At 37.4% G+C, this 18,239-nt stretch overlaps 1 protein-coding gene and 1 long non-coding RNA gene across 7 annotated transcripts in view; one reads left to right on the top strand and one right to left on the bottom strand.

Moving 5' to 3' along the window:
• TNRC6B (trinucleotide repeat containing adaptor 6B) overlaps window positions 1-18,239 on the top strand; it is a 145,376-nt gene that overhangs the window by 87,963 nt on the left and 39,174 nt on the right. For all 6 annotated transcript variants that reach the window (XM_088141022.1, XM_088141019.1, XM_088141021.1 and 3 more), the window contains 4 exons: window positions 2,618-2,796; window positions 6,339-6,413; window positions 9,655-9,700; window positions 10,260-10,408. In XM_088141022.1, the coding sequence (XP_087997148.1) occupies window positions 2,618-2,796; window positions 6,339-6,413; window positions 9,655-9,700; window positions 10,260-10,408 (449 nt within the window). The remainder of the gene's footprint in view (window positions 1-2,617; window positions 2,797-6,338; window positions 6,414-9,654; window positions 9,701-10,259; window positions 10,409-18,239) is intronic.
• LOC112542440 (uncharacterized) overlaps window positions 2,624-18,239 on the bottom strand; it is a 34,178-nt gene continuing 18,562 nt past the window's right edge. The window contains exon 3 of the long non-coding RNA XR_003086200.2: window positions 2,624-2,762. This is a non-coding gene — a long non-coding RNA (uncharacterized LOC112542440). The remainder of the gene's footprint in view (window positions 2,763-18,239) is intronic.

Here is an 18,239-nt window from a genome sequence, read left to right as displayed (position 1 = left end):
AGTAAGTATGTCTTCTCTTGCAGTGCTTTCAAAATCCGCAAATTTTAGAGTTCTTTAGTTTCTGGTGATGTGAATGTGCAGGTGAACAAACAGCATGTGGAAAGAGGGAGCAAGAGGGAGAATGAGCAGTATAACAATCACAGACATTGAGTTATCAGATACAGCTGGAGTCAGTGTTGCTAATTATGTGTGCTAATAGTTGCTAATAACATTCTTAGGCATGTAGTATCCATGGTGAACACATAGACCCAATATGTTTAAAGCGCATTTTTCATTCAATAATAATTATTATACCACACAAGCTATTGTTGTTTCTATAAGAAAAATTAGGAATCTAAAATCATAAATAAAGATATAGGAAACAAATTAAGTTATTTCACTTTTTCAAGCTGGGGGTGGGGGGATCAATTTTGGAAAATAGGGATTCGTGAAATAGCAATGTGAAAAGAGGTTCTTGGATTAGTAGTTTAACTAGATCCAAAGAAGTGTTTGGGAACATTTTTTGAGTCTTTTCCTGAATAAATTGCAAGAATAAAGTTGTATAAGACTTGGCCTATGTTCTTTTGGTGATTTGCTGTTGAATTTTGGCAGTATAACCCCAGAAGGGGACCTTTAAAGACTGCATAAAAAGGTGGCTTGCTGGGGGACTTGAAGTGGGCTGTTCTGCATTTTGAGTGAATGAAAACAATTCTTGCTTATTTCCATGGCATTCTTTCCACCAAGACATAGACAGGGACTGATTTTAATCTCAAAAACAACTTGTTGCCATGGTTTCTCAGTAACCAAACAAATCTATGGCAAATGTTTTAAAAACTGTTACTTCTCTTTTTTTAATTTGACTGATACTTTCATGTATGTTAAATAGTTAATCTGTTTTATAATCACTAATATTCTAATGTGTATTCTTTATTTTGCATTAATACCTGTATCTTTTTTATCATATCTACAAAAAGAATACTGTAGCAATCTGTTTGGGGGGTTATTTGGTTAGAAACTGAAATTTAGCAAAGTTGTAATTAAAATATATATTTAATTTAAAATAACTGTTTTGAATGAGTAACCATCTCATTAGCATTAGCCAATAGATGTTTAGAATGATTTAGCCCCAGCAAAATGGATTGCTGCATTCATACTTAATGCTAAGCCAAACGTTACATATGGCACATCATACCAAAGTAAAACAAATCACATTATGGATTGGGGTAATGTACAAACCCAACAATATTAGTCCAGATTCCCAATGTCCTTTTGGTATGCTAGGACTAAAAGAAGCTACTAGAGGTAGGAGCTGAAGTATATTGTTTAGATTCAAGGAGAGTCTGAATAATATCTCAACTTAATTATACCCTGCCTCGCTTGTATCTTTTGCAGAATTAATTATGAACTAGCCGTTCTATCTAAACGCTATAATAAACAGGACAACATAAGTTTCATTGTGATAAGTTTCAAGTTTGCCATTCAGCTTGTTCTCACATTAATTTGGAAGCAGCAGTCTGCTTCACTAGAAAAAAAAAGTTAGGGATTGCTATAAAGAGATGGATTGTCTTTTAAAAAGGAATGATATGTGATGCCAAACTACTGTTATAGAATTTGATATTTTATTCATAACAAAACCCAATTTTTTAAAAATATTGAAACACACAGGTAAAGATATATAGAAAAAAGGAAGAATCGCAAAGCCAGGCATTAATATTGTCTTAATATTCCTTCTGTACATTAATATATTTGATTGTCAGAGGATAGCCTTTAGTCACCTAATTAACATGAACTATAAAGTTATATGTTAAAAAAAACCTTGTGGCTTCAACCTGAGCTAAACAAAACTCCTTTGCTATCCCAATTTGCCAAACATTCTAAAACCAATTGTCTAGAATCATAGTTTTGTTTTTCCAGTGTTTAGCTATGGACATTCTAGCAGAATCATAAAATACTGCTAAACCTTTAGACATAATATCTTAATTGATTCCTAGAAATACATTCAGCAGTGCAATATATGGACACAGATGCATTCTTTATGAAAAAAAATTCAGACCAAAAGGAAAAGGCATAGTGGCATGACTAAATATGTACCCCCATTTCCCTACAACCAATTCAGCAGAGTAAACAGCTTCATTTCTTCATGCATGCTAATTTTGCACATCCATATACCATCTAAGAAACAATTTAAGAAAAATGTCCTTTCTTTGGGCCAAGAGGGATATCACTGGTTTCCATTTTCATACTTTACTTATATCTTGGTCATTAATCTGTTGGAAACCACTTTGTAGTACATTTTAAGACCAATTAAATACTTAAATATTTATTCCATAATTATAAATATAGAGTGTTGAAATAAGGCCTTTGTAGTCAGAGGTCTGTTTACTTGGGCCTTTATTTCTGGATTAATGAGAAAGGTTCTAAAACTGCAAATGATACAGCCAGGAAAAACTTAAAGAAGTTAACAGTTACCAGAACCAAGTTAACAGGTTTACTAAAGGATAAAAATCCTTCAGTATGTACAACTGCTTATTGGACTCTGGATTGTAAAATAAAATAATAGAAATAATAGATTTGGGAAATTTAGGGTGGCTGTCACTCTTTTTGCTACTTTTTTTCTGACATTTATTTTCCATTAAAGATTCCAAATCACCTCAAGATGGCTGGGGCGATAATGATGGGCCAGTATCAGGAACACGGCATTCCAGCTGGGAAGAAGAAGAGGAGGGAGGAGTCTGGAACACAGCAGGCTCTCAGGGAAGCAGTTCCTCTCATAATTCAACTAGCTGGGGACAAGGAGGAAAGAAACCACAAATTAAGGTGCAAAAAGTCTTCTGTGATGTAGTCTTCCATAGATAAATGAATACACCAGAACCATTCTCTTAAATCTAGTAGTGCAGAATGTTAATTATATAAATTTGCTACTGTTAAAAGGTAGTGTTTTTTAATAAATGATTTTATAGTTTAATGTATGGAAAGTGCATAATTAAAAATTATTTTGTTAGTAAGATGAATGGATGGGTGGGAATGAGAAGAGAGTAGAAAAAATGGATTGGGCAGTTCAGAGATCTAAGAATGAATGGAAATAGTGACTGGTGAGTATCTACTTAAAAGAATATTGTTTTCAAATACATGGTTTAGACATGTTTGCATACATATACACATGGCAAAGAAGCAAAGAGAAATCTAAAAACATAATTGATTTTATTGTTTATTATTTAGTTAGTTATTTTCTATAGTTTGTATACCATTAAAACTGCATGTCTCTAGATAGTTTGCAAACTGAAGTCATAAAACCATGTGATTAAGACAGCGGACTGGCAAACAAATGGCAAACAAACTGCAGATATTAATTTCCAAACTTTGTCAGAACAGTCTTTTAATAGTTCTGAAAATAATATAGTAAGGAGGAGTCCTATATGAAAGAGTATTAGGAAATAGATTACTTTCCCAATAGAATGAAAGGAAAGAAAATACTGAAAATACTTGAAACAGAATGACAAGAATTATTTTACAGAGTGCCATAGAGGTATGTGGAGGTATGAAAAAGGATGCTTGGTAGAATGATGAAATGAAAAGTTGCACATGAGAAGAAATGCATGTAAGAGAACCTTGCTGCAGAAAAAGATGAGAGGATAAGAATGAAAGATACTGTGTAATGTGTATTAAAAGAAAAACAAAGAGAAAGAATGAATTAAAGAGAACACGGAACAGTTAAAAGAGACAGAAAAAATACAGAGTGATTTTAATGGAAATGAAAAACTATTTTGGAAGTGGGTTCAAAGAGCCTCCAGCAGCATGAGTAGAATTAAAAATAAAAGTGATGAAATGGCTTAGGATGAAACTGGAGTGAGAGAATGCTGGAAGAATTATTTTATAGATTTGTTGAGAATGATAGTGATGTTGAATAGATGGAAACAAATGCTGTAAGAAAAGAATGTGACAAGCCATCAGTGCTGTGTGAATGTTGAAAAATGGCAACGCTGCAGGTGTAGCTATTGTGACTGGAAAAAATGTTAAAATATGGATGTGGTCTGCTTATAGTGTGCAGTTTGCTTGTAGAGTCTCTGGGTGACCAGTTTAACATGAGTGAACACTGCATGTGTGTGTGACAATTGGAAGGATGCTGCTTTTGTTCCTCTAAATGAAGAGAAAGAAGGCAAGAATGAATACAAAAACAACAGGGAAATTGGATTGTTCCTGATTGAAATTCTGATGAAGAGGGTGTGAGAGGTGCCAGTGAACAAAATGTAGGAAGCTTTATGGTAGACAGGGATGTTCCAACTAGAATTTTATTCCTCAGCAGATAATTGAGAAATAGATGAATGTTAGAAAGAATTATTATTGTTTGTTCTAGAGAAAGTGTATGATGAAGTTGAACTATGGAATACTTTTATTGAATAGAGATGCTGAATGTGGCAAGACCATTAAGTGAAGCATCTTGAGAATAAATGGAATGCTTAGCAAAAAGTTCAGCATTGAAGATGAAGTAAAGCAAGGATATATGACATCTTGTTTGTTCAATGTATTTATGGATAAAGGTTTAAGGAATGTGTATGTGACATTTGAAATGTCTGGGTTGGAAATGTAAAAGTATAGGTACTTTTGTATACAGATAATGCTGTGTTATTCCCTGAGAAGCCAAAAGATTTGCAGTGAATGTTAAATAGATTGTTCTGTGCAACAAGGAGTAAGTTTCTGAAAATTAATGTATCAAGGACAAAAGGTAGTTTTTGACCAAAAAAAAATAGAGTGAATTATTTCTAATACATAAATAAGGGAAAACTAGAGCAAGTAGATGAATTATGTACGTTGGTAGATTGTATACTAAAGATGGGAAATGAATGGAAATTTTTTAAGGAATCAGATGGTAATAGAAAATGTGCAGTTTGTTACAAGAAGTCTGTGTTTGTTGAAGTGGAAATGGCTGTGTATAAAAGTGTTCTGTCCTCTTTGTTATATGGAGATTAAAGGTATGCCAGGAGAGACATAAAAGTAAGTTAAATGCAGTGGGAATGTGTACTTACAAAATGTATATAATAAAACAAGAAGAGATTGGGTCAGGAATGAATGAGGGCAGAATGAACATGGATTGAATATAAATGTGAGTGACCAGAAGAAAAGTAGAGACTGTTTGATCATTTAGAGAAAATGAATGTGGTTCAAATTTCAGAAGAAATATATGAAGGAGTGAATGGGTTGAGAGGAAGACCAAGAAAGTTGTAGTTGAATGGAGCTGATGAAATCCTCAAAAAGAGAGAAAATTAAAGAACAAAAGGCAATGTGTGAAGTGGTTATACAGACATGGTAGATGGTTTGCCTAGACAGAAAGATTTGGAGACATAATGAATGGTGTTCCTGTAAACTAGTTTTAGATATGTTTTGTTTTATTTTTTCTCACCTGAAGGTTCTACTTTCTTTGGCTTGCTTACTCTTTTTCAGCAGTCCATATAATATTGCTTACCACAAAAAAGGGATAGTACTGTATGTAAAGCGTTACAAGAAATGCATTGAAACAATTGCTATATTAAGGCCACTAATCTGGGAAGATTCCTACTTTAGATTCCTTACTCTCCACTTTGAAATTATGAGAAACAGTCATCCACAGATCTATGACAGCTGCTTAACAATTGTATAAAATTGAAAAAATAAGCTGAATTAATGTTTCTGTTTCTTCAAATGTGTTGAATTCTGCACATGGCGAACACTTCTCAGTAGAAAAAAATGCTCAGTATTTCACTGCATTATTAATCTAACCAGCCAGTAGGACAGGTATTGTTGTCCTTTCTTCTGTTGGTATTAAAACAGTTCCAGCCTTCAGCCATGTGTTTCATGCAGTCGTTTCTAACTATCTGATATGTCAAGTGTTGCAGATGATATTTGATTTTGTAATATAAATAACTAATATACTTCTAGCAGAATAAATTCCTTAAAGAAATGAAATCCATTTGACTTAATATGGCCTTCAGGGAAAAAAGTGATGCTGAAAAATATTTGATCTATATTTAGAATAAATTTAATGATTTCTTTCCCACTTTGCATCCAATGGAGCATATAAAAGTTTATAGTCTGGCTCATTTTTCCAAAACTGTTGCTAGTTTACATTTCAAAATGATAATAGTAACAGCATTTCACTAATTCTACACAGCAGTAAGTAATCTCTTAAATAAACTCAGTAAACCAGAAGTCCGTATGCCTCTAATATTAAACTTGATTGCTTTTTATTTAACAGTTGAGATTTGGATCAGTCAATTTCAGTTTTGTGATGGGTATACTATATAGCATTATTTAAATTGAAGAATGAAATTTAAATTCATTCTGCAGCCTAGAATGAAACTTAAACTAATCATCTCTGTTTTCAGTGTTCGTTAAAAGGAGGAAGTAGTGATTCATGGATGAATACTTTATCTGATCAGATTTCAAATATGGGATTGCTGGTAAGGCACTTCATATACTTCTTGTTGCAAAAATTATTTACTGAGTAATATTTGCTAGGCAAAAATAGCTACCCATCTAGACACAACTATAAGAAATTGCTTTCTTTTTTTCATAAGACGCTATATGGTGCAAATACATTGACTAATATGCTTGAAGGACTGATTTATAATGGTTTGCTTAATTTTTATTAGTTGTTTATATAACACCATATATATACATATGATAGATAGATAGAAAAGTAGGTAGGTAGACTGGATAGCCCAGTGGTTAGAACACCACCCTTTGACACAAGAGACCAGGGTTCAAATCCTGGCTGGTACATACCTTACCAGGAGGGGTCCTTGGCAAATATCCCCTAATGCTTCACCTGCCTACCTGGGATATGAGAGTGACACAAATTAAGAGAGTCATGCTGGCTGGGACATCGCCCAGATTAACAAGGTCTGCACCAGATGTTGGGGAAACAGATGTTGCTCTCACAACTTGAGATAGACCAACTACACATTACATCCTGGACTCAAGACCAGGAAGAACAACTGGATGTGCAGCCAACACCTGAAGCTGGAACTTCACTGTCACTCCCTCTTTTACAGAACATAGCAGCTGATATGAGGCATAATATGATTGTGGATAAATTAGGTGCAGTCAACCCTTGAGACCGATTACCAAGGCTCAGTGGAGAAGTACCATCACATATTATGCTAGAAGATGCCAGTAGAGCCCTCACAACAATCTCTACTACCACCATAACTCAAACAAATGAACTGGTATACACTACAGCCTCCCCCCCCAGTGCAAAAACACAGTAACAGCAGAGCTACCAACAGCAGAAACTGAACAGTACTGGAAGAACATGGGAGAAAGAGAAGACACGTAACACTAGTGCAAAGTGGCTGCAGGACCTGAGAGCAGACCACAGCAATCTCCCAGAACAGGAACCAGTCACCATCACAGTAGCAGTCATCTGACAACAGTTCAAGAACATGAAGAGCTGGATCGCACCTGGCCCGGATATGATCCATACCTACTGGTTAAAGAAGCTAACAGCAGTGCATGAACACCTAGCAGCACAGATGAATCAGCTGCTAGCAGCAGGCTCCCACACAGACTGGCTAACACAAGGAAGAACAGTGCTGATCATGAAAGACCCCCACAAGAGAACAGCACCATCCAACTACCAGCCAATAACCTGCCTCCCCACAACATGGAAAGTTCTATCAGGCATCATAGCTGTCAAGCTACAGGACCATATGGGCCAGTATATGAGCACACTCAGAAGGGCATTGGGAACAACGCCAGAGGCTCAAAACACCAGTTGCTCATAGATAGAGAGGTCGCCTACAAGTCAAGGTCTAGACAGACCAATCTGAGCACAGCCTGGATTGACTACAGGAAAGCCTACGACTCAACACCACACACATGGATCAGTGAATGCCTTGCGCTATACAGAGTCAACAGGACACTAAGGGCCTTCCTCAAGAACTCAGTGGGACTGTGGAGGACAACACTGGAAGTCAACTCAAGACAGCTCGCACAAGTGGCCATCAAGTGCAGCATATACCAAGGTGATGCACTGTTGCCACTGCTGTTCTGCCTAGGCTTGAACCTCCTCAGCCAGATAATCACAAGGACTGGATATGGATACAAGTTCAAGAGTGGAACTACCATCAGCCACCTCCTCTACATGGATAACATCAAGCTTGTGCTAAGAGTGAACGAGACATCGACTTGCTGATCCACCTGACACAGTTCTACAGTGAAGTGAGGACATTGCAAAATCATTCAGACTGGAGAAGTGTGGCTGCATGGTAATAAAGAGAAGGAAGATTGTTAGATATCCAGACACATACAGTTCTTTAGTAACAAGCTTCACAGATCAATACCTATGAGGTTTACAATTAACAGAAAAGCAACACTACAAGGGGAGGTAGCCAGATTTTCACATTATGTGTCCAAAATATCATAATTTGAGCCTGGCATTGGTGCCTTGAGTGAGAACTCTAGTTTAATTTGTTTTATGATCCACTTGTTTATTTTCTTGGCTATTCATAGCATTCTCAGAAGTCTTGAAGAACACCAGAGTTCAAAAGCACTGATATTTTTTCTGTCCTGCTTCTTCAGAGTCCAACTTCTGTTTCCATAAAATGTAACAGGGAAAACCATTGCCTGCACAATTCTCATCTTTGTAGGTATACATACATCCCAGCATATGAATATATATTCTACATGTAGGATGAATAAATAAGGAGAGAGTGTGCAGTCTTGTTTCACTCCTTTGCCAGTGGGAAGCCAGTCTTGTTTGTCCATATTCAGTCTGGTCTGTGGCTTCTTGACTTGGTACAGGTTTCATATGAGGACAATGATATGTTCTGGGATTCCCATTTTTCTAAGTACATCCCACATCTTGACATTATCAGCACAAAGGCCTTTCTGTAATCCATGAAGCACATATTGATTTCTTTTTGGTATTCTTTGGCTTTCTCAGTTATCTAGCATACATCAACAGCATCTCTTGTTCCTCAGCCTTTTCTAAAGTCAGCTTGAACATCTGGCATCTCCCTTTTCATGTAGGGTTCTAATTTGCATTGGATTATCCTAAGCATTATTTTGCTAGGATATGATGGCAAAGATTACTTCCCCTTTTTTCTTTTTCTTTTCTTTGTTTTTGTCTTTCTGACTTTTGTGGCAGGGGTGCTGTTTGGAGCATTCTTAGTAAAGTGCTCAAAGATGTTCCCACTGGCTGATTAACAACTCTGGGTCCAATCTTTCATTGCATAAATCTCAAATGGGAAAATTAGATATTATGGTGCTTTGTTAAAAATTATGCCTGCTCCTGAGACTTTCTCACTCAAAATTCAGGCGCAGATAGCATATAGATTTCAGTATGAACTCTAATAATTAGTACTGCAGTACTATAGCTTTGTACCTTTTAAAAGTTGCAAGAACATTTCATCCCAAATTGCCAAGCAAAGGCTGTATTTGGCAATGCATGTTAAGTCTAGATTTATCCTAAAGATGACATAACATTCTAGCCACTGTTCCTAGAATATCTAAGGACGGGTTTGTTTCCAAAGAGACTGGCCAATTAGTTTTTCTAACTTTGTGATTTTTTTTAGACATTTCCTACAATATTTTTGACACATGTGCAATAGTAAAAATAAGCTGCATACTAGGATAATTTTTTTTCTCTCAGACTGTGCCAAGCTAGAGTTTTCTGAGAACTTTTCTTTTCTTTTCCAGAATCAAACTGAGGATTCTTCGGGCAATAAGATGGATTTATCAGTAGGTATGTGTCTAATACCAGAAGGATGTAGTTTCACTTTATTTACATAATATTTTAAACAATACAACTGGATCATTAATGTAATTTCCACATACTGTAACTGCTATATGATGGACAAAAAGAAAAGAGAAAGAACTGAGCTGAAGTGGAAACACCTAAAGTTGGTAGAGTGTGAACAGTAATAATCTGGCTATCTTTGCACTGATTTTTTGGGAGGTCACAATAATTTGGTTTCATTCTGCTAAAAATGATAAACAATTCTTGAAATTCTAGCAGAAATTCTAAGATAAAATCTTGATTAGTAGATATAAATAATATATATTTTGGTTAATCAGAGAAGATTTTTAGGTTATTATCCATGTGAAACCAGGAAAAGGCAGGGCTTCTTTAAAGTGCTAGTGAGTCTGCCAATGCCAGATCCAAATATCTGCACATCTGTTGTCATCTGTGTATTCTTTTGTGGAAATGTGTATTTTTTTAATCATTTCATTTAGCAGCTTTCTAACAACAGTAATATATAATGATAATTATAAGGATACATCAGTTCACACTTCTTCTTCAGGTGGTCTCCAAGATAAGAAGTTTGATGTAGACAAACGAGGCATGAATCTTGGAGATTTTCATGACATAATGAGAAAGAGTCGATCTGGTTTTCGTCCTCCTAGTTCCAAAGATATGGGAAACCCAGATAGTGGGCCTTACTTTGAAAAGGTGAGACAGAGTTTTTTTTTTTTATGATATTCTGTAATAAAAGCTGCTACTCTGTCTTAATTTTCACAGCTGGAATGCCATGTTTAAATATAAGAATTCTAGGGAAAAAAATGTTTATATTGTGTAAATTGAAGATACAGAAAGTTTTTAGATTAGTTCTTCTGAAAAAAGGTACTTTTTATGAAGACTCGGTATTGAAAATATGTTAATATTTATTGTCTTACAGCCCTACCATCTGTCCCAATGTTTTGTATATAGTACAAGAATACACTCACAGATACACCAGTTCATACTTTCTGTCATATATTTCAGCCCTCTTTTATTAATGATTAAACCTACATCTTCCCTTCTATACATAAATCCACTGTGCAAGATCAGATCACCTACTATATATTCAGATCTCTTTACTATTTACTTCTCTTAAATTTCAAGTCCATATGCCAGGATTGTCAACTATATTGTTTTCCATTCCATGGCTTTGATTAATTATAGCTTTCACATAAAACTTTGACATAAGAGGACTAGACTAGGTTACCAGTGTTAGTCATACCCATGCTATATGAAGCATTTTCTACAGCAGAGCCAGGGACTCCACACAGTGGTATATCTCCCTCACATTTGCTCCAGAATCAGGGCTAGAAGCTTCTGAATTTTTTTCCTGTGGAGGACATACTTCCATTCCTAGTTATGTCCCTGCCTTTTTCTGAAGAATGTGCACATCTATAAGCTCTGCCAGCCACCTATGTGGCAGGACCAGCCAAATATCTGATCTTCTTTTCCTGTATTATTTTCCGTTTCCTTTTTTTTTTTTTTTTGGTCCATGTGGCCTGCTGCAGTTAGTACATCCAACAAAATCTCAGACAAGAATTCATTATCCATAATCACATCAGAGGATCTCTGACATTTGGGGCAAGCAAGAAGACTGGCCTCCTATGGCATACCATTGCACCCTCTTATCTCACAGCCTTACTCCACCCAGGAGATTTAACACACACTGCTATCGACGCAGTAGCCATAAGCTGTGCAATGCTTACAGTCTCTAGAGGGCCCATCACTGCTCCTTCAGGGAACTAAAGATCCAGGCATCAGAGGATACAGAAACCAGTGGTGCAAGGCACCCAATCCCCCACTGCCCTTTATAGATGAGACAGCAGCTCATGATCTCATCAGCTGGCTATGCCAAGTAATATGCTTCCTGAAGGCCCCACCAGTTTTTGATTGTCAGGAACTGCTGGAAAGGCCATAAGATAAGTTTTTGGATAAGGCTTGTACCAATGACCACCCATCATAAGGGGGTGCAAAGAGTGGAAAACACCATATTGGAGATCCCAAATGTATTGAATCATGGAAGGTACAAGGAGAGGAAAGGGGGGAAATGGCATCATTCTCATCCACCCTCCTCTTTTTTCTCAGAGGTCTCTTCCAAACTTACACTGTGGGGCTTGTCTGGCAACACAGCACAGGAGGAGAACCTAGGCCCTTTATCACATTTACAACCTCCCTTCAGGACTAATGGGATAAGGAGGAAGGGGAATTTTTCTTGGACAAGGAAGAAAACAAACAGCCAAGTCCTGAATCCACCAAGCATTTAAAAAAAAAAAACAGACTTCTCGTGGCTTCTCAGAAAAGCCTGATGACTTTCAGATTAGAAGGAACCAAAATCCTCCCTCCCATGGAACTCCTGTGGCACAGATATTCCCTGTGGCTTTCAATCTGCCTTATATTTCCTCCTTTGTGTGAAAAATCTCTTTTCAGGGCCATGAGCTTGTGGCACAGTGGATTACTTTTTAAAACTTTCATGGTTGTCAGTATAAAATCCTTGCTTCAAATGGATATGACTAACTTGTTAGTTATCAAACCAGCTTCTCTATTGCTACTTCCCTCCATAACACTTCACTATCAGCCTGTCTGGCTGGAGTTTATAACAGTTGTAGTCTAAACACCTGAATAGTGCCAAGTTACCTACCCTGGTCTAAAGGAACCATATAACTTCAGTTGTTCCGTCCTCATACTTTTGATGAGCCAAGGCAAAGGAAAAAGAAACAGTATGATAGTGACTCTCAAGAATTATAGAATCATAGAATGTAAGGTTTGGAAGGTATTTTGGATATCATCTGCCCAATTCAGGAACCCATTGCTAAGCAGCCTATAGCACTACTACCTTAGAGTGACATAAATCTGAATAAATGAATACTACCAAAACCATGAAAGTTAAAAGGCATGGGGTATGCACTCTCAAGAAGAAAACTAATATAAGTTGGAGCCTGAAATTCTACCCATCAAAATTCCATAAACATTTCTGCGTGTTGGTGATTTAGGTCCATTCTTCCTTTTACTGTGGTCTAAAATTTTCACCCTTTATCAAAGCCACTTCTGTCTCTGGTGCTCCAGAGAATATCGCTGACCCCAGCTCCAGAGGGAAAAGTCAGAGTTGTGATTTCTGCATTCCAACAAAGTAAAAGCTAGGAGTTTACTTTTCACACTGATTACTGTGCAAAATTATATGTGCCTCTTTATTGATCACCTCTTTATTGATAAACTGCTTCTGTAGCATATTGTCAATCTACTTATTCAAACTGTTAGCCAAGATAGAGAGGCTCAGGCTCATTACCTTCATCTGTAAGCTCGTGTGCAGGATCAAGCACTTCACTATCCACCTCAAATTGAGGAAGTAGTATACTGCTGTAGCACTGTCAAGCTTCCTTTGGTATTGACATTGACTGTTCTACCTCTGCTTAATCATTACCAGTTCCTTCAGCATCAGGGTTGGTGGTTCCTATTACTTATCTTCTTCCCTCTTTACCATTTCTGAAACTTCCTCCAACTTCCCTATAACTTCAAGAGAAGATGCTAAATCTGATTTGATATCCTCTGCCTTGTTATGGTATTTGTTTTCTCCCAAACCATTGTAGTAAAAACAAATGCAAGTGTTCCTTCATCAAAAATAGTTGCTCATAGTTGGAGATTATTGGAGCTTTGTGCCTGGAGACAAAATGTTAAGTCCTGTTGGATGATAATTAGGTACTCCAGGTAGAAGTTGGCAGAAACCAGATTCTGTGCATCTTATTCCACACAGAACAGATAACCTTTATTACATTCGTGCATTTGACCTCACCTTTACTGTTTGTATTTGATCAAATTGGATAATTGTTGAGGTAGCATAGACTGGATCATCTCAGAAAACGTCTTTAACTCCAGCAGACCAAGAGGACTGTAAACTTGATAGGAAAGAGAAGAAAAGTATATTCTACAAAAAGGAAGGTGCTAGGCTTGCCAGGCAACCAATCAGTACTGTCATATAGATTGTTCTCATATAAATAAAGGCTTCATAACCTTATGGAAGTACAGTGGAACCTTGGGTTACGAACGCTTCTGTTAACGAACTTTTTGGGTTACGACCAGCTCCGGCCGCAAAATTTTGCTTCAGTTTGCAAACTCCACCTCGGGGTACGAACAGGATACACGACCATTTTCCCTCCTGTGACACGGTCCGCGGCCATTTTTCCGCCCCTGACATGTCCGCGGCCATTTTCCGCCCCTGACACGTGGTCCGCGGCCATTTTTCCGCCCATGACACGTGGTCCGTGGCCATTTTTCCGCCCCTGACACGTCTGCGGCCATTTTCCACCCCTGACACGTGGTCCGCGGCCATTTTTCCGCCCGACACGTGGTCCGCGGCCATTTTTCCGCCCCTGACACATGGTCCGTGGCCATTTTTCCGCCCCTGACACATGGTCCGTGGCCATTTTTCCGCCCCTGACATGTGGTCCCCGGCCATTTTCTGCCCCTGACACGTGGTCGTACAGAGGGGGACTCTCCCTCCAAGCAATAGCCGCCTCCCTGTCCTCCACAACAGAACAGATTAACGGTAATTACATTGAACCTTATGGGGAAATTTCCTTCGGGTTGCGACCAATTCGGGTTGCAACCAGAGTCACGGAATGAATTAAGTTCGTAAACCGAGGTTCCACTGTATGTTTGACTTGATTCTTATAGCATTATGAAAGAGACTTCTTCTGGTATTTGTTAGTAACAGTATTTTTAATGCCAAGCCAAAGACCTTATCCAGAAGCTCAGAAACTCGGCTCGCCACACAATCTTGGGAACACAAAGGCATGCTGTTAGGAAGTATCACCTTGAAGAAGTTATACTTCCCAAGCAAGTAAGCATTCTTCCCATTTTCATCAGGAACACAGCATTTCCAAAGACAAAGGCCATTTTATTTTAGATTTTACCAGTTTAATTTGGGTCAGAATATCATTCCCAAAGCTGGAAACACCTAGAAGACCTGGAAAAGCATAATTTTATTTAGTCTGGTCCTCTTAAAATTGAGTTCATGATTGTTAGCAATGCTTTCTTGCAGATTGAGGGGACATTCAGGTCATTGGGTTTTGAATTTTGTCTGCAGTAGCTAAGCACTGTATTTTTCAGGGTTGCCTTCCCTGTCATGCTTCCAGCAGTTTTATTTCCTCCCCTCAAATTGAGGTTCAGAATCTTCTGGGGAAAGTGCAGTTATGGGTATATGTTTCATGTTTCAAATTTGAAATAGTTTGACCTTGAAACAGTGTGGTTTCGAGGCAAGAGGTCTTTTGGCTTTTTTTTTTTTTTTTTGAAGTTTCAAACTTGAAACAACTACAGTATTTCAAATTCCAACAAATATTTTTGAGATGGAATATGGAGCCAGCATAGTCAAAAAGGGACATTTCCAGGTTGCAGCATTTCAAATTTGAAATGTTTGGCATGCCCCACCAGAAATCCTCATACAGCTATGGAAAGACTCTTGGGTTCTATTCTCAATATTTTATGGTCCTAAAATGCAACAGAGGACTACACCAATACTAGGATTTTGAGATCTGAGTGACTTTTTAATTTCCTCCATTCCAAATCCTAGCCATGGTAGCCATTTTCCTCTCTCTGCCCAAGGGAACTGGTTTGTGCATACAGACATGTGGAATGAACTAAAGCTTTATACAGATCTGAAGGACTATTGGCCATCTGGAAAGCTTTTTCAGTCTCTTCTGGCACCAGCCTTTGATGAGGCTTCTTCTATAGAGGCCTATGTAATCATTTTATATGGAAGATTCAGGCCATTTTACATTTTCCCTCTAATTATTGTTTCTCCCCTCAGTGGATGCCCTCACATTTTTTTCTAAGTACTGCCCTGTGTCCATCCTTTCTTTTCTTTCAAAAATTTTGGATAGAGTTGTTCTCTCTCAGCTGGAGATCTACCTTGCTTGTAATGACCTTTGTAATCCCAGATCAGCAATCTGGTCATTCCACTGAGAAAGCACTATCTTGAGTGTTGAGCAACATTCTGGTGGTCAAGGCATAGCGCATGCCATCTGTGCTGGTGCTCTTAGGTTTATCAGCCCCATTTTACACTCAATGACCATCAGATACTTTTGTCCTGGGTTACTGGTGCAGCTTTCTCCTGGTTCTTGTCTTTTTTTGTTTTCTTCTTTTTCTGTTTCTTTTAACTATTTTATGTAGGTTCCCCTTCACTATTAGTATTCCCCAAGGTTCAGTCCTGGGCCCTGATCTCTTTACTCTATATGCCCATCCTTTGGGTGATTTGATTTCAATACCACATCTGACGAATGATGGCCAAGTGTATCAATCCTTTTCTAAGTTTGATTCAGTGACATGAGATTCCACAGTAGTTGTTTACAGCAAATATAAGCTTGGAAGACTGCCCTTCATCTCAACTCAACTGGGCAAGTTAGATGTTTTGGTGTTTTACTCTGATTCCCCTTTCTGATTTTTCTTTGTGTCTCCAGGGCCATGAGATTGTCTCTGTGTCATTTGCTAAGAATTTGGGTGTGCAGGTAGATGGTATATTGTCTCTGCAGTCATTCATAAAGTGGTTAGGTATTTGATATTCCATTATTCCCTTACAGTTAGAGCTGTGTGAGTTTTAATTTGTCTACATTTATTTTTGTATATTCAAATAATTTAGATAATCCTTTACTTCTGTTTCACATTTAGTTTTTAAGCATGATATGAAAAAATTATAAGACAGTGACCTTTCATCTCAACAAACGGGGGAATTAAGTCTCATATACTCTTGCCCTTTTAAGCTTTCAAATAATTCTGATGGCTATCCAGCTCGCTGAGACAGAGAATGTACTCAAAGATCAACTGTGGAAGAAATATGTGAATAGCAGTTGAATAGTCAAGTCACTACTTACATATTGCTTCACTGAGCTAAACCTGATATATTTGCAACATTGAGAAATGTATTATCTCCTTGGTGATACCTTTTTGTAATTGTGGTTGGGATTAATATTGTTTGTGTTCTTTCTATTCTAGTATTGAGAGTAGTTAAAAACTGCGTAAGATCAGTTGGCTTTAGTTTTAATGCTTAGTTGCAAAACCTCACAAACTTCTGGACATTCTGGATAGATCACAAGCTTATGGGTATTCTGAATCACAGCAACATGAACTATTTAGATCTTCCTTCTCTGCACCTATTAGCCTAGAACATCAGATATGTGGATATTTGCCAAGTGGTATCTCTGGTGTCTTAAAGACTACAAAAAGCTGTCCGCCTGCAAGTCCTGTGAAATGAAATGTCAAGGTTTCTGAGATATAAGATATGGAGCTTTTACTTGAAATAGCACCCTAAAATGCAGTATTTCAATTCTTATTTTCTCTTTCCTCTTAGCATTCTTAAGGATTACTTCATAGTAATATTACAGAACAATAGTCTTTCTTCTTGCATACATACCAGCCATTTTTGAAGGACTGGGGGAAAAATTACCTACTTTATTTAGTTGCATGACACTCATGAAGTTTGTATATGGTTCTTTCACTATTGACAAGAAGGCTCTTAGAGCCAATAGCAGTTGCTGAATTAACTAAAGGCTAGCAGTTGCTTTTCTATTAGCAAACCACTCAGCATTCAGTGCTAGTAAACTTCTTGTCCTTCAGTAGATTCTCTTTACGCTGTCTTCTATAAGAGGGTTATTTTGTATCTTATGTGGCCTTTGCAAAAGTTTTCAGATTTTATTTGGGTTAGGATAACAATCTTCTTATCTTTGACAACTTCAACTTTGCATTCTTTATATGTCTGCCATGTTTTAGCTTTTTGTGTGCTCAGGATCACTCATTTCTAATAACAAATAGTTCTTTTTGTTGTAGAGTGTCTAAAGGTTTGCCAGCATAATCTCAAAGAATAGTTCCTGTGTTACCATATTGTCTTATATATTGTCAAACCTAGTTTTGCTTGACTATGTGCAAACTCATTCCATGAGAGCCATTGCTGTTTAAACAGCAGCATGGCCAGAGAATTCCATTTCCAGATATTTGTCAGGTTGCTAACTAGTCTCAGCCTTTCCCTTTATCAGATGCTACTGGCTGGATACTAGAGCCATATTGGATGCTTTTTTTGGAAGGGTACTACTCTCCTCCATACTAGTTGCTCAGATGTATGGTGCACAGACACCATATTAAAAAGACCAGGTTGCTTATCTCTAATTGTGGTTCTTCAAGGGATCACACAACCTATCTTTCCATCCCTCTGGAGATTGATTATAGTTTTGATAGACCTATGTAAGTCTCAAGAATTGAGGTAAAATATCGGGGAGGTTGATGACTTTGGGCTCACCAATAATTAGCTCTGATCTACAAAGTCATGAAGACGTTTGGACAGACACAGAAAAGCCAATATGTGTGAATGCCAAAATGTTCACATGAAAAATCAGTTACAGCTAAGCAGTTTGTTCATATAACTTTTGAGGATAGTTTCAGTAGTCCAAATCATGCAACAGAAGTCCAAGAAAACTGATATTTCCAACAAAAGACCTGCAAATGCATAATCACTGAGTCCCAA

Source organism: Python bivittatus, unplaced genomic scaffold (genome assembly GCF_059951505.1).
Source record: "Python bivittatus isolate LINGU-HERP-01145 unplaced genomic scaffold, Pbiv_v1 ctg000330_np1212, whole genome shotgun sequence".
Taxonomy (NCBI): Eukaryota; Metazoa; Chordata; class Lepidosauria; order Squamata; family Pythonidae; genus Python; species Python bivittatus.
Note: the sequence above shows the minus strand (reverse complement) of the source record. Positions and strands in the feature narration are given on the sequence as shown.